General features: G+C 41.1%; 1 protein-coding gene across 4 annotated transcripts in view; it reads right to left on the bottom strand.

The window, feature by feature from the left end:
* The window catches only part of TTYH1 (tweety family member 1), a 244,927-nt gene that overhangs the window by 93,120 nt on the left and 136,518 nt on the right, over positions 1–15,289 (bottom strand). For all 4 annotated transcript variants that reach the window (XM_073571021.1, XM_073571023.1, XM_073571020.1 and 1 more), the window contains exons 4-5: positions 6,669–6,889; positions 4,035–4,130 (exon numbers count right to left, since the gene is read on the bottom strand). In XM_073571021.1, coding sequence (XP_073427122.1) covers positions 4,035–4,130; positions 6,669–6,889 — 317 coding nt within the window. The remainder of the gene's footprint in view (positions 1–4,034; positions 4,131–6,668; positions 6,890–15,289) is intronic.

Raw genomic sequence — 15,289 nt, forward strand, 5'->3', positions numbered from 1 at the left:
AGTTCTGCTGGTAACAATGGCAACATGGAGACTCTATGTGCGCGTCCTCAGAACACAATATGTCTTTGTTAGATGGTACGGAAAAATACTTTGTGTGAAACTAGACAGTTGTACAGACAAGAAAATTAATATACATCAAAAGACAGAAGTTTTCTGGGAAGACACATAACATCCTTAGAGGAAAGTCAATCTGTCAACTTCACCAGTAATAGCTAAGTACCATTCCTTATAGACTAGATGCCTTAAGGAGCTATCATCTCTGATGATATTTTTTAACTTAAATGCATGTATTTGGAGCTACAAATCATTTTTGCAGTTAGCTGTAATTGAAAATTTTGCATCGTTTTGCTTTTACAGGCTCTTTATTTCCTGGTACGTTCAACTTTGATGTGGTCTTTGGTCATAAAGAATGGTGCAAAATATTTAGCAAAACTCAATTACAAAAAAGGAATTTAACTAAAAATAAATGTATTCAAATTAGAAAAATGTTTTCAAAGCTGGACAATTCCTTTAAGAACAGTCTAGTTGAGCTTACTTTGTAAGAACTTAACTGAAACTATGCAGATCACTGCCAACAAAAACCTTTGAGATAACTTGAAGAGCCAAATGTCTGGCCATCGACAAAAAGTCTGACCTCACCAATGCTCTTGGAAGCAGATCTCAACGCTGATGATACATAATCTTGAAAAATAGAGCCTACAAAGGGCTCAACTTAAGCTATGGTCAAGAGAATTCCAATAAACACATAAGCAACGACACGAAACGTGACGATGACAAAAAACTTCAAGTGTTTGGAGTTTTGGAATTTTGAATCCATGTGGGTTGTTAATTACTTGGGACGTCTCAGAGTCCTTGTATTTATAGATCACATCAGCGTGATCTATGACATCTGATAATGAATCCATAGATCATATCCTGAACACAGAGAATCCCGGCCGCTCAATGCTTTCCTATAACTGTGGAAGAAGTAATGATGCCTCTGCCTCCTCCAAAGCAGAAGAACCAATTCTCGAATGATGAAGGCATTACATAAGAATCACAAGTTGTCACCAAATCTGCTAAATTCTAGGGTTTTTTTCTTACAAAGGAACATTTTGTTCTAAAGAAACTAGATTTTTAGCACGACCCCCATCCCCCGTTTTCCAATCAAGCATTCTCTCTGATTGAATGACTGTGTCATTGATTTTGTAATGTGTAAAAAAGGCTTCCTCCTTCCTAATTTACTTTCTTATAATGATGTAAGTGTGAAACAGAATCTTATTCATCCACAAGTTTTTTTGTCTTGTCCATTTAGGTGGATATTTAAAACAGAGAAATTTATGATATCTGTCATAATTCCTACTCTCAGTTAGGGATTGTTATGCTGTCCTAAGGAAACTGGATCATGCTTAGTTGTCAGTGTTTTGATTGACAGCTCAGCTATCCAATCATGTGATGGGCGTGCTGACCTGTCAGTGCTTTTATAGGGAGGTGAGGGACTTTCTCCAGGTGTTCTGGAGCTGGCCCAAGCTTTTTAACTGAGCTTCTGCCCTTGATCCCTGCCAGATGTAGTTTGTGCTTCCTCGTCAGTGTTTGCCTGATTCTGTTGTTCTGAGTTCTGATCTTTTGCTGCCTGACCCTTGGGACCGTGTTCTGACTATCTCTTTGTCTTGTCCTTTGATCCGCTATCTCCTGGTATTTTGACCCTTGGGCCATAACCTGACTTACGCCTTTGCCTTTTTCCTTGGTTCGTGTTCTCTTGGTACTGATCCAGGAACGTCTGACTTCTCTGTCTCATGGTGTGTGACTAGCGTCCCAATATCACTGATTACTAGGCACTGGCACAACTTGAAGCTTGTGGGCCCCAAAATAAAATCTCTAAAAAAGCCTTCATAGGTGTTTTGTGGTATTGGTCTTCCTAAATGGGCCAAACAGACTCTTTGTGCCCCCGGGTACCTGGAGCTATGCATAACTGCAACACCTGCACCCACTACTACTCACCTCACCAGAGGTACTGTTAGACAGTACACATGCTAAATAATATCTGGTACTTATTATCTTAGATAGCTCTTCCCCCAAAAGCTATTAACTCCATCACACAAAAGGACATAAATATACAGTAGATCTACGCTGGAGTCTACATTTGCAGAGGGCTGAGCATGTGGCAAATGTGGCTTTGTTGCTCAGCCGACATTTGTCTCTAACAGAAACGTCCAGAATTTGCTCCAATTGCTGATATTAAAGGGGTTGTCCTCTATTCAGAAAACCCCTTCTAAATCCCTATATTCTCCCCAGTAAAATAATAACACTTATACTCACTTCCCGTGCAGGCACCATTTCAGTGTTGTTGACACTGGCTCTCCGAGGGCTTGCATGACATTATGTCATGTGATCACTGCTGCCAATCAGTGCTGGCTTCACTTTCCTCTCCTAATAATAATAATAATAATAATAATTTACATCCAAAGAAAGTCAGGGCTGCTTCTGCTCTTTCAGTTACTCCAGATGCCTTGATTTTTTCTGAAGGAGAGGAGAGTGAAGCTAGCGCTGATTAGCCACAGGGATCACGTGACATAATGACATGCGAGCCCCGGGAGTGCCAGTGCTGACTCTGCTGAAACAGAGCCAGCAGTGGCGGTGAATATAGGTGTTATTATTTTATTGGGGGAAACAGGTATTCAGAAAGGGTTGTCAGTGTAGTTTACCACTTCTTTAGCTATTGAGATGCCACTGTTATTGGAAAACTAAACCTGTTGCACGTCTTGGAAAAATCTGACACAAAGCAAGTTTCCAGATAATTTTTTCTATGTAATGAATGATGTAAAAAAAAAAACCAAAACAAACAAAAAAAACAGCATTATATTGCATTTTTTTGCCATTCTCATTTTTCAGTACATTGTATGTTATAATGAATAGTGTCATTCAAAACTACAATTTGTCCCGCAAACACGGGTGCAGGTTAGCTGTGAGCGATAAACAAGTGTATGTACAAACATTATGAAATTAATTTGGGGCTCCAGTATCAAAATCGCATATGCCCACCTACCAGCGATGAGGTGAAATCTCAAGTTCACCTGATGCAACTGGACTTATGCAACTTTGATCAAAACTGTAAACTAAGTTCCTAATTGTTCTATGCTTGTAGCTTTAATGGCTTCAACTAGGAAATCCTTGGTTGGTGCATCGACGTCTTAAAGATGGTGCGGGCACATACCCTCAAGGTACATCTTCAACTTTCTTTCACTTTTTGGAAACTCTCAAGGTATGTTCACAGAGCTTTTTTTTCGGGGTTCAAAAACACAGTTTTCAAGCAAAAACCCCTATAGGAAATGCTCAATTTTTTGGAAATTTTTGTAGGAATTTTTCTTTTCCTGAAGCCATTTAGAAGAGTTTTTTTTCCCGAAAGGTTTTTCTGTAGTCTTTTGATTTGACGCCGCCTACGTAGTTTAGAAAACTTTCTTTCCCTTTCCAGATCTGCTTCAAAGAAGTTACATAGTCTATTATTTTCCCCCATAAGGAAATGTGCAGTCTTTTTAATGAAGTTTTATGAGCAAAAACTCAGTTTTTGAAGGGTTTTCAGTTCTTTAGGAGGATTTGGAGAACTTCATCTGTGCTCCAAAAACTTCCTAAAAAAACTCAGTGTGAACAAGAGTTTATCAAAAACCTACGAGCAGCAAAATAGATTGCCGTAAAAATGAATTGGAAAAGTTTTCCAAGAGTTTTTTAAATTTTTTTAAAAAAGTTTCTGCCCCAAAACTTCTTCTACTGGACAAAATGTAGTCGACTATACAACCTCGTGGTAATTAAAGTCTAGCTCAAGAGAACATTTTGATATTGGTGCAATATATCCTTCGCGACATAACCCATTTGATATCATGGTAGAGATTAGGGGGGAAACCAGACCCTCAATAAAGCCTTTATCTTACCTACATATAACAATATATATCTATCTTCTTTGTTAGGGGTGACAGCGTTTAGAAATAATTTTGCTTACACACCGATAGCATTTATTTCCGGCTGCATTGCAAACACTGACCACAAGGGGGCATACTCACACAATAACAAGCCACTTGATCTGCTTGGCCAGGCCCAGTAAGGTGAATAGACAGATAATCAGATCCAAGAGAAGCAGCAATATGTACGCCAACCACCTGCGGACAGACAAAGCAAAGGAAAACGCACAATTTAAATGCTTGTGACAGCATGGGTCAAACACAGACGCGAGCTGGAGATCAGATTCATTGCAGGCAGCTCCTTTGATTTAGCTACTGGCCTGGTGTATTGCAAACATGATCAAATATTTGTTAACGCTCAATACTCACTGCCTTCTGACAGAATCTTTTTTTAAAAGCCTATTTATAAGATTTTTCTTTTAATATTAGTCCAAAAATTATCAAAGTATGAACATTTATAAGGTGTAAAAGGCATCAATAGATGAAAAAAAACACAATATAACTAAGTCATTCTTGCCAATTTCGAGCCTTCCCAGATGGATATTGTATCTTTGATATCTCACACATTCCTAAAGCAGTGCCCCATTTTCAGAACCCTCCAGGACCCTTATTTTAAGTACATAGCGCCATCATATTCTGCAGTGTTATCACTGTCCCCATTGGGGCTCAATATCTAAAATCCCTATCAGTCTTTGAAGATTGGGGGGAGACCAGGATCCCAGGGCTGCAAAGCTACAGTATTACCATTGAGCCACTTCTCACACACTTCGTCCGTTTAAAGGGAATCTGACAGAAGGTTTTTGCTAGGCAATTGGAGAGCAGCATGATGTAGGGGCAAAGACGCTGATTCCAGCGATATGTCACTTGCTAGTCTGCATGCTGAACCCTGTATAACCCCGCTCACATCACTGATTGGCAGCTTTCTGTTACATTGTATAACGCCGCACACACCAATGAGCAGGGTCGTCTGGAGGGAGGGGTCTACATTCAAACCTCTATATGGAAGATGTATTTGGCTTCTTGTACCAGTTTTTTTGTCAAAAATAATTGCGGCTATTGGTGATTCTGCTTTGCGCAAAGATTTGCAACCTTTTCACATTTTACACCAGTCTCACCACTTTTCTAAAAAGTTGCATTAAAATGAAATAACGAGTGATCAAAAGATCTTATCTGCACCAAAATGGTATCAATAAAATAGGTAGCTTGGCACACAAAAAATACCTTCACCCAACCCGAGATCACAAAAAATGGAGACGCTACGGGTATCGGAATATGGCGACCTTTTTTTTTATTTTTTTTTTTTTTTTTACAAACCTTGGATTTTTTTTACCACTTAAATAAAAGAGAACCTAGACATGTTTGGTGTCTATGAACTCGTAATGACTCGGAGAATCATATTGGCAGGTCAGTTTTAACATTTAGTGAGCATGGTAAAAGAAAAACAAACAAAAAAAACTATGCAATTTCACCATACTTTGAATTTATTTTTCTCCTGTTTTCCAGGTAAATTACATGCTAAAACCAATGATGTCATTCAAAAGTACAACTCATCCCGCAAAAAAACAAGCCCACACATGGCCATATTGACAGAAAAACAAAAAAGGTTACAGCTCTGGGAAGAAGGGGAGCAAAAAACGAAAATGCAAAAACGGAAAAACCCAAGGTGGTGAAGGGGTTAAGGAACCAACTGCAGTCAACAGATCAGATCAGAAATTAGTGGAAATCTCTGGGGGCTCACAGCTGGCGTAGATATCAGATGCATGAAAAAGCCCATCACATGCGGAATGTGTTTTTCTACTCCAGAATGCCAGTCTTAGTAAATTCTCCTTTGTGAGCTTTGAGAATTTTAGTGACTTTTTTTGTAGTTTTTAGTTTGTAGTTTTTAAACTGTTCCCTTAAAAAAAACTATGAAAAAAATGACAAATGGATGCCACACTCACAGCAAAAAAAAACAGATTCCAAAACCAAAGCGCTGAGTATGTACACTATTCAATAATTTGCTATAGACGTCAAAGTAACATCCATTTTTTGCACATTTTGCTAAAGAATGGCAGAAAAAGTGAGAATAATAAATAACTGCAAAAAAAGCTACAAAATTCTCCAGGTAATTGCAGCCTAAATATAAATGTGTGCATAAATTATTGGATTATACTTATATTTCCACTAAACAGGAAAAAATGTGGTCTTCTTTTTTCCTTTTTATAAAACTGAGTACATTTTTTTCCCCCAAAAGCATCTTTGTAACCCAAAAAGTCATATTCTGCCTAAAGCATGCGTTCACCTTTATACAACAGTTCAGAGATTATAAAAATAGACTCTTATCTACATAATTATTGCATGCATAATACATTCAGCCTATATTATATCCCAGAGCTGCATTCACAATTCAGCTGGTTGCGGATGGAAACAGTAGAACAATTGTTAATTTCTTGCAAAGTTATGATTAAGCGCCTGACAGATATACTAAAGTGCCTATTTTATAAATGATCAGGGCAAGCTCTGTGCAGACATTGAGCCAGCAGGGGGTGCTGGAGAGATTTCAGCTCTAAAGCCTGCAGAATTATGATTGCAGCTGTGACGTAGTACAGGCTGTAACTCAGAATCAGTACAAGATAAGTAATGAAATGTATTTACAATTTTACTCATCTTTCAGTGCAGATTAATTCTATAACAGACAGGTGAGGGATGATGTAGAATTCAGTCTGACGCAATCACATTCAGCTCAGAAATTCTCACCTATAATCTTCAATGAAATTAACTTGCTCCGCCACAACGTTTGGATTCACCTCCACCCCCTTCCAGAAGGAAATCTCTACCAGGTGCTGAGCAACAGACTCCACTTCTCTCCTGGTATTCCGAACAATGACCAGAAAATCGGTACGTTTCGAAAAAATCTCTTCCAGCTGAGTTAGGTCGCTCTTCACGACGGAGTTCAGAAGTTGCACTGTATCCGAGATCTGTGGGAAAAAGAGATTGGCATTTATTAAAAAAGAAAAATAAAGAAAAATGTGTTATCAACATCCAAGCCCCCCAAAAAAATCACCTTAGTATAAAATTTTGGGAGAAAAAAATATACCGGTAATAATTCAGCTAATGAATGGATATAGGCAAAATTTCATGTTTCCCCAACTTTTAGTTTTTATAGTCTTGTGAGTTGGAGAGCTCTTTGTTTCATAGCCTCTACTTATGTTCGATCCTGTTATGTCTACAATTTTGTTTTGTAATTTATACAACTAACTAGTAACATCTGGACAACTTAGACGGAATATGTCAGCAGGTTTTTGCCATTTAATCTGAGAGCAGATTAATGTAGGACAAGAGAGCCTGATTCTAGCGATGTATCACTTATTAGGCTCTGAGCTATAGTTTTAATACAATCATTGTTTTATCAACAGGAGATTATCACTAGAGGACTAGATTGGTGATGAGTGGACCGATGGAAGTTCATGTTCATCCTAACTTTAGTTGGGTGCCAGAACTGTACACAAACTTAAACCTGAAATTGAAGGGGGACCCAAACTTTGGAGCTGGAAAATCTTTCTCTCTCCCCGATCTTCCCCAACTGTAAAATGGACTTCCTGGAGAAGACAGTGTTCAGATTTCAGCACCAGATGCTAGGTGTCCACTACGAACCTCAAACTTTAAAATTTGGGCACGCTCATCTTTAAACTAGATCTCACGTACACAGCAGTCCAGTTAATCTGTCCATCCCCGCCGCCACCATTGATTGGGAGATTGCTGACTGTGTACAGAGGAAGCTGCCAATCAGTGATGTGGGTGGGGTTATACACAGCTCAGCATTCCAAGCACTGCTCCATCTGCAGCAGAGAAAACTGTGATTCTATCAAAACTGCACCAAGGAGCCGAGTAAGTGACACATCACTGGAATCAGGGTCTCTGCCTCTACATCATTCTGCTCTCAGATTATATAGCAAAAACCCGCTGACAGATTTCCTTTAATGAGGTGCGCCCGTGTGCGCCGAATGCAGCATGTTGGATTTCGGCGCTCACGGCGCACCTTCAAAAGTGCGCAGCACACGGCAAAATCCTGCTAGCGCACGGCCAGCGCACGATCTGCACACCCTATGCTAAAGATAGGGTGCGCAGATCGCAAGCGTCCATGTGCGCTAGTAGGCAGCGATGACCGGAATGGGCGGGCAGGGAGCCGGCAGGGGGCGGGGCTTAGCGGCGGCCGTGCGCAGGCCGTCGCTGCGCTATAAAGCGCAAATGTGAAACCGGCCTAAGTTGTTAAAATGTGGGTGGAAGAGTCTCAGAGAAGTGTGTGGAGGGCAGCAGTGATAGCAAGGAAGTAACCTGGATGAACACTGGCAAGTTGTGTGCAAAATACAGCAAATACATCTCTGCATGAGGCAGAAAAGAAGGGAGCCCAATTTCAGCATTGTACGGAGTTAAGAGCTTAGACATGTATCACAGGGAGTTTATTGGGGACTCCGAGACAGCAAAGGAGTGGGATTATGGCAAGTGTATGCCAGATTCTGGAAATTTTGGTAAAGTAAGACTGGACTTCTGCAATGAAGTTGGGCCATAGTCAGCAAGGAAGTAAAGGGATGAATGTTAGATATGGAGCTGCCAATAAAAACCATAAAGCCAGTACCTTTGATAATTACAGAAAATGTATTCTTTAAGTAATTTGCCTGCTGTCATCTGAATATACTTTTAGTTAAAGCAAACCTGTCAGCTGTTTTGGCCAATATAAGATGCGGCCGCTACTTTTCAAGGCTTATCTACAGCCCCCGATCTGACCTGAAAGACAAGAAAAATATGTTTTATTATACTCACCCGGGGGGGGGGGGGTCCGGTCTGATGGGCATTGCAGGTCCGGGTCCGGCACCTCCCATCTTCTTGCGATGGCGCCCTCCTGCTTGCTTCATGGCTCCCCGGTATCGCACTCCTGCGCAGGTGTACTGATCTGCCCTGTTGAGGGCAGAGTAAAGTACTGCAGTTCGCAGGCGTTGGACCTCTCTGACATTTCCCAGCGCCTGCGCAATGCAGTACTTTGCTCTGCCCTCAACATGGCAGAGAAGTACACCTGCGCAGGAGCACGATTCCGGGGAGCCTGTGAAGAAAGCAGGAGGGCGGCATCGCAAGAAGATGGGATGCGCCGTACCTGGACCTGACACCCATCGGACCGGACCGCACCGGACCACCCCCCGTGACAATAATAAAAGTTATTTTTCTTATCTTGCAGGTCAGACCGGGGGCTTATCTACAGCATTATAGAATGCTGTAGATAACCACTGAAAGGCGGTGGCCGTACCTTATATCGGCCCAAACTGGGAAGTTCTGAAACTAATGACCATTGTTAATGTTTTCATGGCGATTTTTGTTCTATTGTTTGTACCTTGAATTTGGTTAAATAAAAATTTATTTGATTTAAAAAAGAGAAAGTTTGTTTAAAAATAATGTAATCTCTTTTGTCCTGATATCTGCAAGGGTTCCCAAGTTAAAGGGGTTGTCCAGCCTTAAGCCCCCTTTACATTTAGCGATGCACCTGTGACCACGATATGACCCGGTCAGGATCGCTGGTGCATCGCTAAATGGTCGCTAGTGAGCTGCCAAACAGGTAGATCTCACCAGCGATGCAGCAGCGGTCGTTACTTACCTTTCAGACGCGGCGATGAGGATGTCCTCCCGCCTGCGTCCACGCGTCGCTCGTCGGCTGCTTCCTGCTGGGCTTCCTGCTGGCGCCGAAATGGACCTGGACGATCTTGCGCGATCAGCGATAGCCAGCGGGGGAGCCGGTCGGAGGTAAGTATCACACATAGCGATATCGCTAGCAATATCGCTGCTGCGTCACAAAATCGGTGACGCTTTAGCAATATTGCTAGCGATATCGCTATGTGTAAAGCCCCCTTTAGGCTACAAGTCTGCAATCACTCACACTGCGGGTTATGAGATTCTTTGGTGCCAGGAGCAGTGGGCACATGACCGCAAGTATGTGAATTGTATACATGCTGTAACGTGTCGACTAGTTGGACATGGACTTGCTCAATGGAAGTTAATTGAGCGAGGTCGGGCACATCTAGTTGGAATGTGGCTGAAAGTATGCAAATGGCATACCTGCAGTCACATGACCACAAGCTTCCGGCACTGACACAAGTCTTCAGTCACATATACTAGGCATTGCTCCTACTGGCCAGTTTCCTACTCCACACTGATGAGGGGCAATACCCCAAAACAGCTGTCTGTGGATGGATGCCATGTTTTGGCATAGGTGGTTTCCTTCATTGGAGACTGCCCTTCCCGTGGTTGTTCCTTCCCAGGGAAAGACCTGGCTAGTCATTGCTTGCGTTGAGAAACATGTGATGGTGTCTCCGCGGCTTGTGTTTTGCATGTTTTTACATATTTCCCATAAGGGATGGGGGCATTGCTCTAGAATCACTGTGTTGAGAAACAAGTGATGGTGTCTCCGCAGTGTTGGATGTTGATCTCCATGAGTTCATTCATCCTCTTTTTTCAGTCACATATAGTGACATTACACACACATACAAGGGAACAATTTTCACTGGTGTTTAGGGCTGACCATGTGATCCTTGGCCCATGCGACCCTTACACCATAAATTGGCATAGTTGGCAGGATGATATGAAGAGCTACAAAGAGTTAATGAAGATGGGAAACTTTGACAAAGTAAGAAAGAAATGTCCAGCCCTTCGTAAGAGGTGACTGTGCAGAGTGGCGCAAAGTGATATCCAGCCCACTGTGGTGAGAGACAAGTGCAGTGCCACAAAAGTCTGGTCCATCATGGGAGGTGCACACAAGTCCTACTTGCTGGGAGGTGGTGATAATAAGCAAGAGGCTTGAATCTTGACAAAAGTATGTCAGTGTCTAGTCAGTCATCCTGGAACAAGAAGCATAAAGCAAGTGTTCTTCATGACGACAACGAGAGTGATCAATCCACAGTTAATAGATCATAAAGAGCCCTATTGGGGACAGTGCCAATAATGTCCGTAAAGCGCTGTGGAAGTAATGGCGCTATATAAATGATTAAAATAAATAAATAAAAAAAAGAGGATTTAGAATCTCAGCCCCAATGGGGACAGTGATGATAATGTCTGTAAAACACAGTGCAATATGATGCGCTATATAAATGAATAAAATTAATCTCACAACCTACCACGGTCCCTTTTGCAGAAAGTAATACCTCTGTTAATTACATATGATGTATTCATTAAAGTGGTTGCTCAGTGAAAACATTTTATCATAGGTGATAATTAGTTAATTGATGGTGGTTTGAGGAGCGTCACCAGTCAGCAGAATGGTAAACTTTAACCCTGTTGGAATGGATTTGCAGTGCATATGCTTGACCTGAGATTCATTCATTCCCTTTTTCCGGCAGCGCCATGGTGGAACACTGGAGAGGTGATCGGGCATCTGACCTGCTACTCCACTTGAAAACAGGGATAAAATTCCCCTTTTGAAAGGACTCCCATCGATCAGCAAGTTATCACCTATTCTACAGATGATGATAACTTGGTTTCATAACCCATTTATGTGATGTGCCTGTTATTGCAATATATTATTAGTCAAGTTTTTTTAATATAACTAAGTTTATATTTTATAAACTGGTTTCTTTTTTGTTCTGACGCCAAGAAGAGTTGCCAAGTTAAGTGTCATTATGAAGTATACGGCCACCATGTCAAAAGCCAAGAGGGACATCATGCGCATGAAAGGCAACGTGTTTCATTAATGTTTAGGATCGCTGATGTGATCCTTGACTTGTGTGACCGATACAATCACCAGCTCATTTTTAGGAAAAGTTGCTGACTGACCTCATTCAGAGGAGGTTCTATATGGTGGATCATCTTCTTTGATGTTGGCATGCAGTTTTAGGGTAGGTGGACAGTGACTAACTTTCTATTAAGTAGTATAAAAAACTTGGCACCCAAATTTTGTCTTGTGATAATTTTTATTCTGCAGTTCGAAAAAAAACGTTTCGGTCCCACATGGACCTTCTTCAGCCTGACTGCTTGAAATAGAAGAAACGAGGATGAAAACGAAGATGAAGAGACAAACTGGTAGAAGAATTCCAATGCCTGCTTATAGTCAAACTAAAACAGGCAAGTATAAGTATTGGTTGCCTGTGCTGTATTGAAGGGTATATGGCTACTGACGACAAACTGTGTCGCTGGAACTCAGCTAGGAGCTATGTTAAATACGTGTTGTTACCATATGGTTGCTGCAGTATGGTAGCGGGAGTGGTGGTCTGTGGGTTCCCTCAATGTGTAACGCGGTATCCACTGCTTGTTAACGTGGTGGAGAAAGATGAATATTTCTCATGTAAAATATATTACAAAGTTTCTTACATTTGCTTGTACTATTGTTTGATGCAAAGTTTGCTGAAGTGACCATGTAAAATTGTGCTTATTTCTGCTGCCCCTTTAGCTTTTCTGCATCCAATAATGTGCTGCACATAAGTCTATGTCGCTGGTATTAGCCAAATACTGACTTGTTCTCCTGAAATGTCAGAAAATCTTCAATGCTGATTTATGATGGAAGCGTTAAAGACAATGAGCAGCTTGCAATGGGCTAATCCTACGCCCAGTCTTAACCTCATGCTTCCTAAGTATGGCTTAACAACAGAAGGACTGCTAAAATGAGATGCAAAGGTTACGATGGCGGGTGGACAACATTACAGTGTGCTCTACCCCGAGGCAACATGTGTGTCTGATAATCTAGAATTAGTGTAATTGTATCTGCACATGTGTGCAACTATGGCGGGTGCACAGGTAGCAGAGTTAAATGCCCTGATGCTTGGGGATGCCCAAAGGCATATCTGCCACAAAAAAAAACTTTTGCAGATTTTTTCTATCGTGGTCCAGAAACAATCAGTTATAAAATAATCAGGTTTCTTCAGGAGTTTTTCTGATCTATACATTTTTAAATTTTTCACAGTTTTTAAGATCGCTGCTTCCTGTCAATAAAACTCCTCCCAAAGATGAAAGGATTTCCTGCTTCCGGAAGCGTGAGCCCTTATACTGTTACTGGTCATGTGAAGGGAAGGAATGTTACTACTCATTGACGGCGAGATCTTAAAATTAAGATATTAGAGTTACCAAATAAAAAATGTTCTATCAGTTGCACATAGGGACGTAACGATCGCGGTCATAGAGAATCTGATCACAACTGGCCCATGTTGGAGGCGGGGGCAGCAATGCAAGCGACTATTTCAGCTCGATATTTGCCTGAGGACGGAATAACAGGATGGGGACATTATACCAAGAAAAAATCCCCGGATGGAGGATATTATTTCTGGATGGGCGACATTATACCAGGATATAGGACACTATACTAGGAAGTTGATTAAGATGTGGGACATTGTACCTGGAGGAGGACCATAATGGAGAACATTATACAAGGAAGAAGCTCAGGATGGGGGTCATTATGGCAGAAATGGGCCCAGGATAGGGGGAATTAGTACTTAAATAGGTCCAGGATGGAGGCATTAATACAGGAAGGGGCCAAGATGGAGTTCATTATTACAGGAAGGGGCCAGGATGGAGGACATTACTATAGGTAGGGGCCAGAATGGAGGACATTATTACAGGAAGTGGTCAAGATAGAGTTCATTATTACAGGAAGGGGCCAGGATGGAGGACATTATTACAGGAGGGTGCCAGTATGGAAAACATTATTACAGAAATGGGCCAGGATGAAGTTCATTATTACAGGAAGGGGCCCGGAAGGAGAACATTATTACAGGAAGGGTCCAGGATGGAGGACATTATTATAGGAAGGGTCCAGGATGGAGGACATTATTACAGGAAGGGGACAGGATGGAGGACATTACTACTGTAAGGGGCCAGGATGGAGGACATTATTACAGGAAGGGGGCAGGATGGAGGACATTATTACTGGAAGGGGCCAGGAAGGAGGATATTATTACAGGGATGGGCCAGGATAGAGGACATTGTTACAGGAAGAGGCCCGGATGGAGGACATTATTACAGGAAGGGGCACAGGATAGGGGACATTATATCAGGAAGGCACAAGGATTAGGGACATTATTATAGAATGGATGACATTATTACATGTGGGCGGGCAAACATATATGTCTTGATAGGATCTGGAATGCTACAAGTGCTCATACATCTGATGAACATGCAGCTGGGGGCCCAGGTCCAGATTTTGCACCGGGGCCCATCAGACCTATATAGAAAACTGTAACGACATGTTGACATGCCGCGTATTTTCAGCATATTTTACTGTATCAGCAGAATGAATGACATTTCCTTAATCTCATGCACATGCTTCTTATTTTTCCTTGCGGATTTGAACCATCATATCTGTAGCATATCAATTATTTCAGCGCTTTTCACCCATTCAAATGAATCATGCATCAAAAAGGCATAAAAAGTGTGTATTTTAAGTGGTGTATTTTCCGGCCAACACTCTGTTTTTTGTGGCAGAAAAATCTCCTGCAAATACTTCACATGTGCACATTGCCTAAAGGTTTGTTCATTGTTATTGCTCTTTTGCCACATTTTTTCTCCTGAAAAAAAAAAATGCAGTTTAACATTACCAGCAAAGTCAACGACATTTCTGAAATCTTAAGCACATGCTGATTATTTTATCCTTATGGGTTTGAATTTTTTAAAGCGTTTTTTTTTTCTTTCACATCTGCAGCATGTCAATTCTTTCAGCGTTTTTGCAGCATTTTTAATCCATGCAAACGACTGGGAACAAAAGGCAAGTGAAAATAGTAGGTCAGTTTACAATGCACAAAAACATATCATGGTGGGCAGGAGATTTCTATAAATCCCATCAACTTTGGGAAAACTACAAGAAGCTGCTCCAAAAACTCACCAAAAACTCAATGTGTGAAGAATTACAAGCAGAAAATAGTCCTGCACGTTTCTGTACCTGTGGTTTAATTGTGATATCTTGCCACTCTGGACCTCCAGTGAGCAGTTGTAAAGTGCGGAAATCCTTGTAGCAAGTGATTATTTTCCCTGCAGCACCCCTGCAGGGGAAATGAAGCATTACATAATGCCCAGAAAACTTGGAAAAGCTACAAACCAATTTTAACTTGGTAGGGTTTTTCTTTTAGATTCCTTTATATCGGAGAGCAGTAAGGTCATCCCTATACACCCCCAATATTTACTCCTTATCACTTTTTATTAATGGATTTTGGGAACCAGCAGCTTAAATCTTATAGATTCACAACCTTCACATGGGTATTGTCCACCTCTAGGGAACATTTTCTATATATGATTACTGTTATTATTATTATTATTATTATTACATATATATTTTTTCACTTAAATGCATGTATTTAGGGCTAATTTTTGCAATTAAGTTTCATTAAAAATTTTGCACCGTGCATCTTTGCACAACG

This window comes from Dendrobates tinctorius, unplaced genomic scaffold (genome assembly GCF_039654945.1).
Source record: "Dendrobates tinctorius isolate UK_male_01 unplaced genomic scaffold, ASM3965494v1 ptg000028l, whole genome shotgun sequence".
NCBI lineage: Eukaryota > Metazoa > Chordata > Amphibia > Anura > Dendrobatidae > Dendrobates > Dendrobates tinctorius.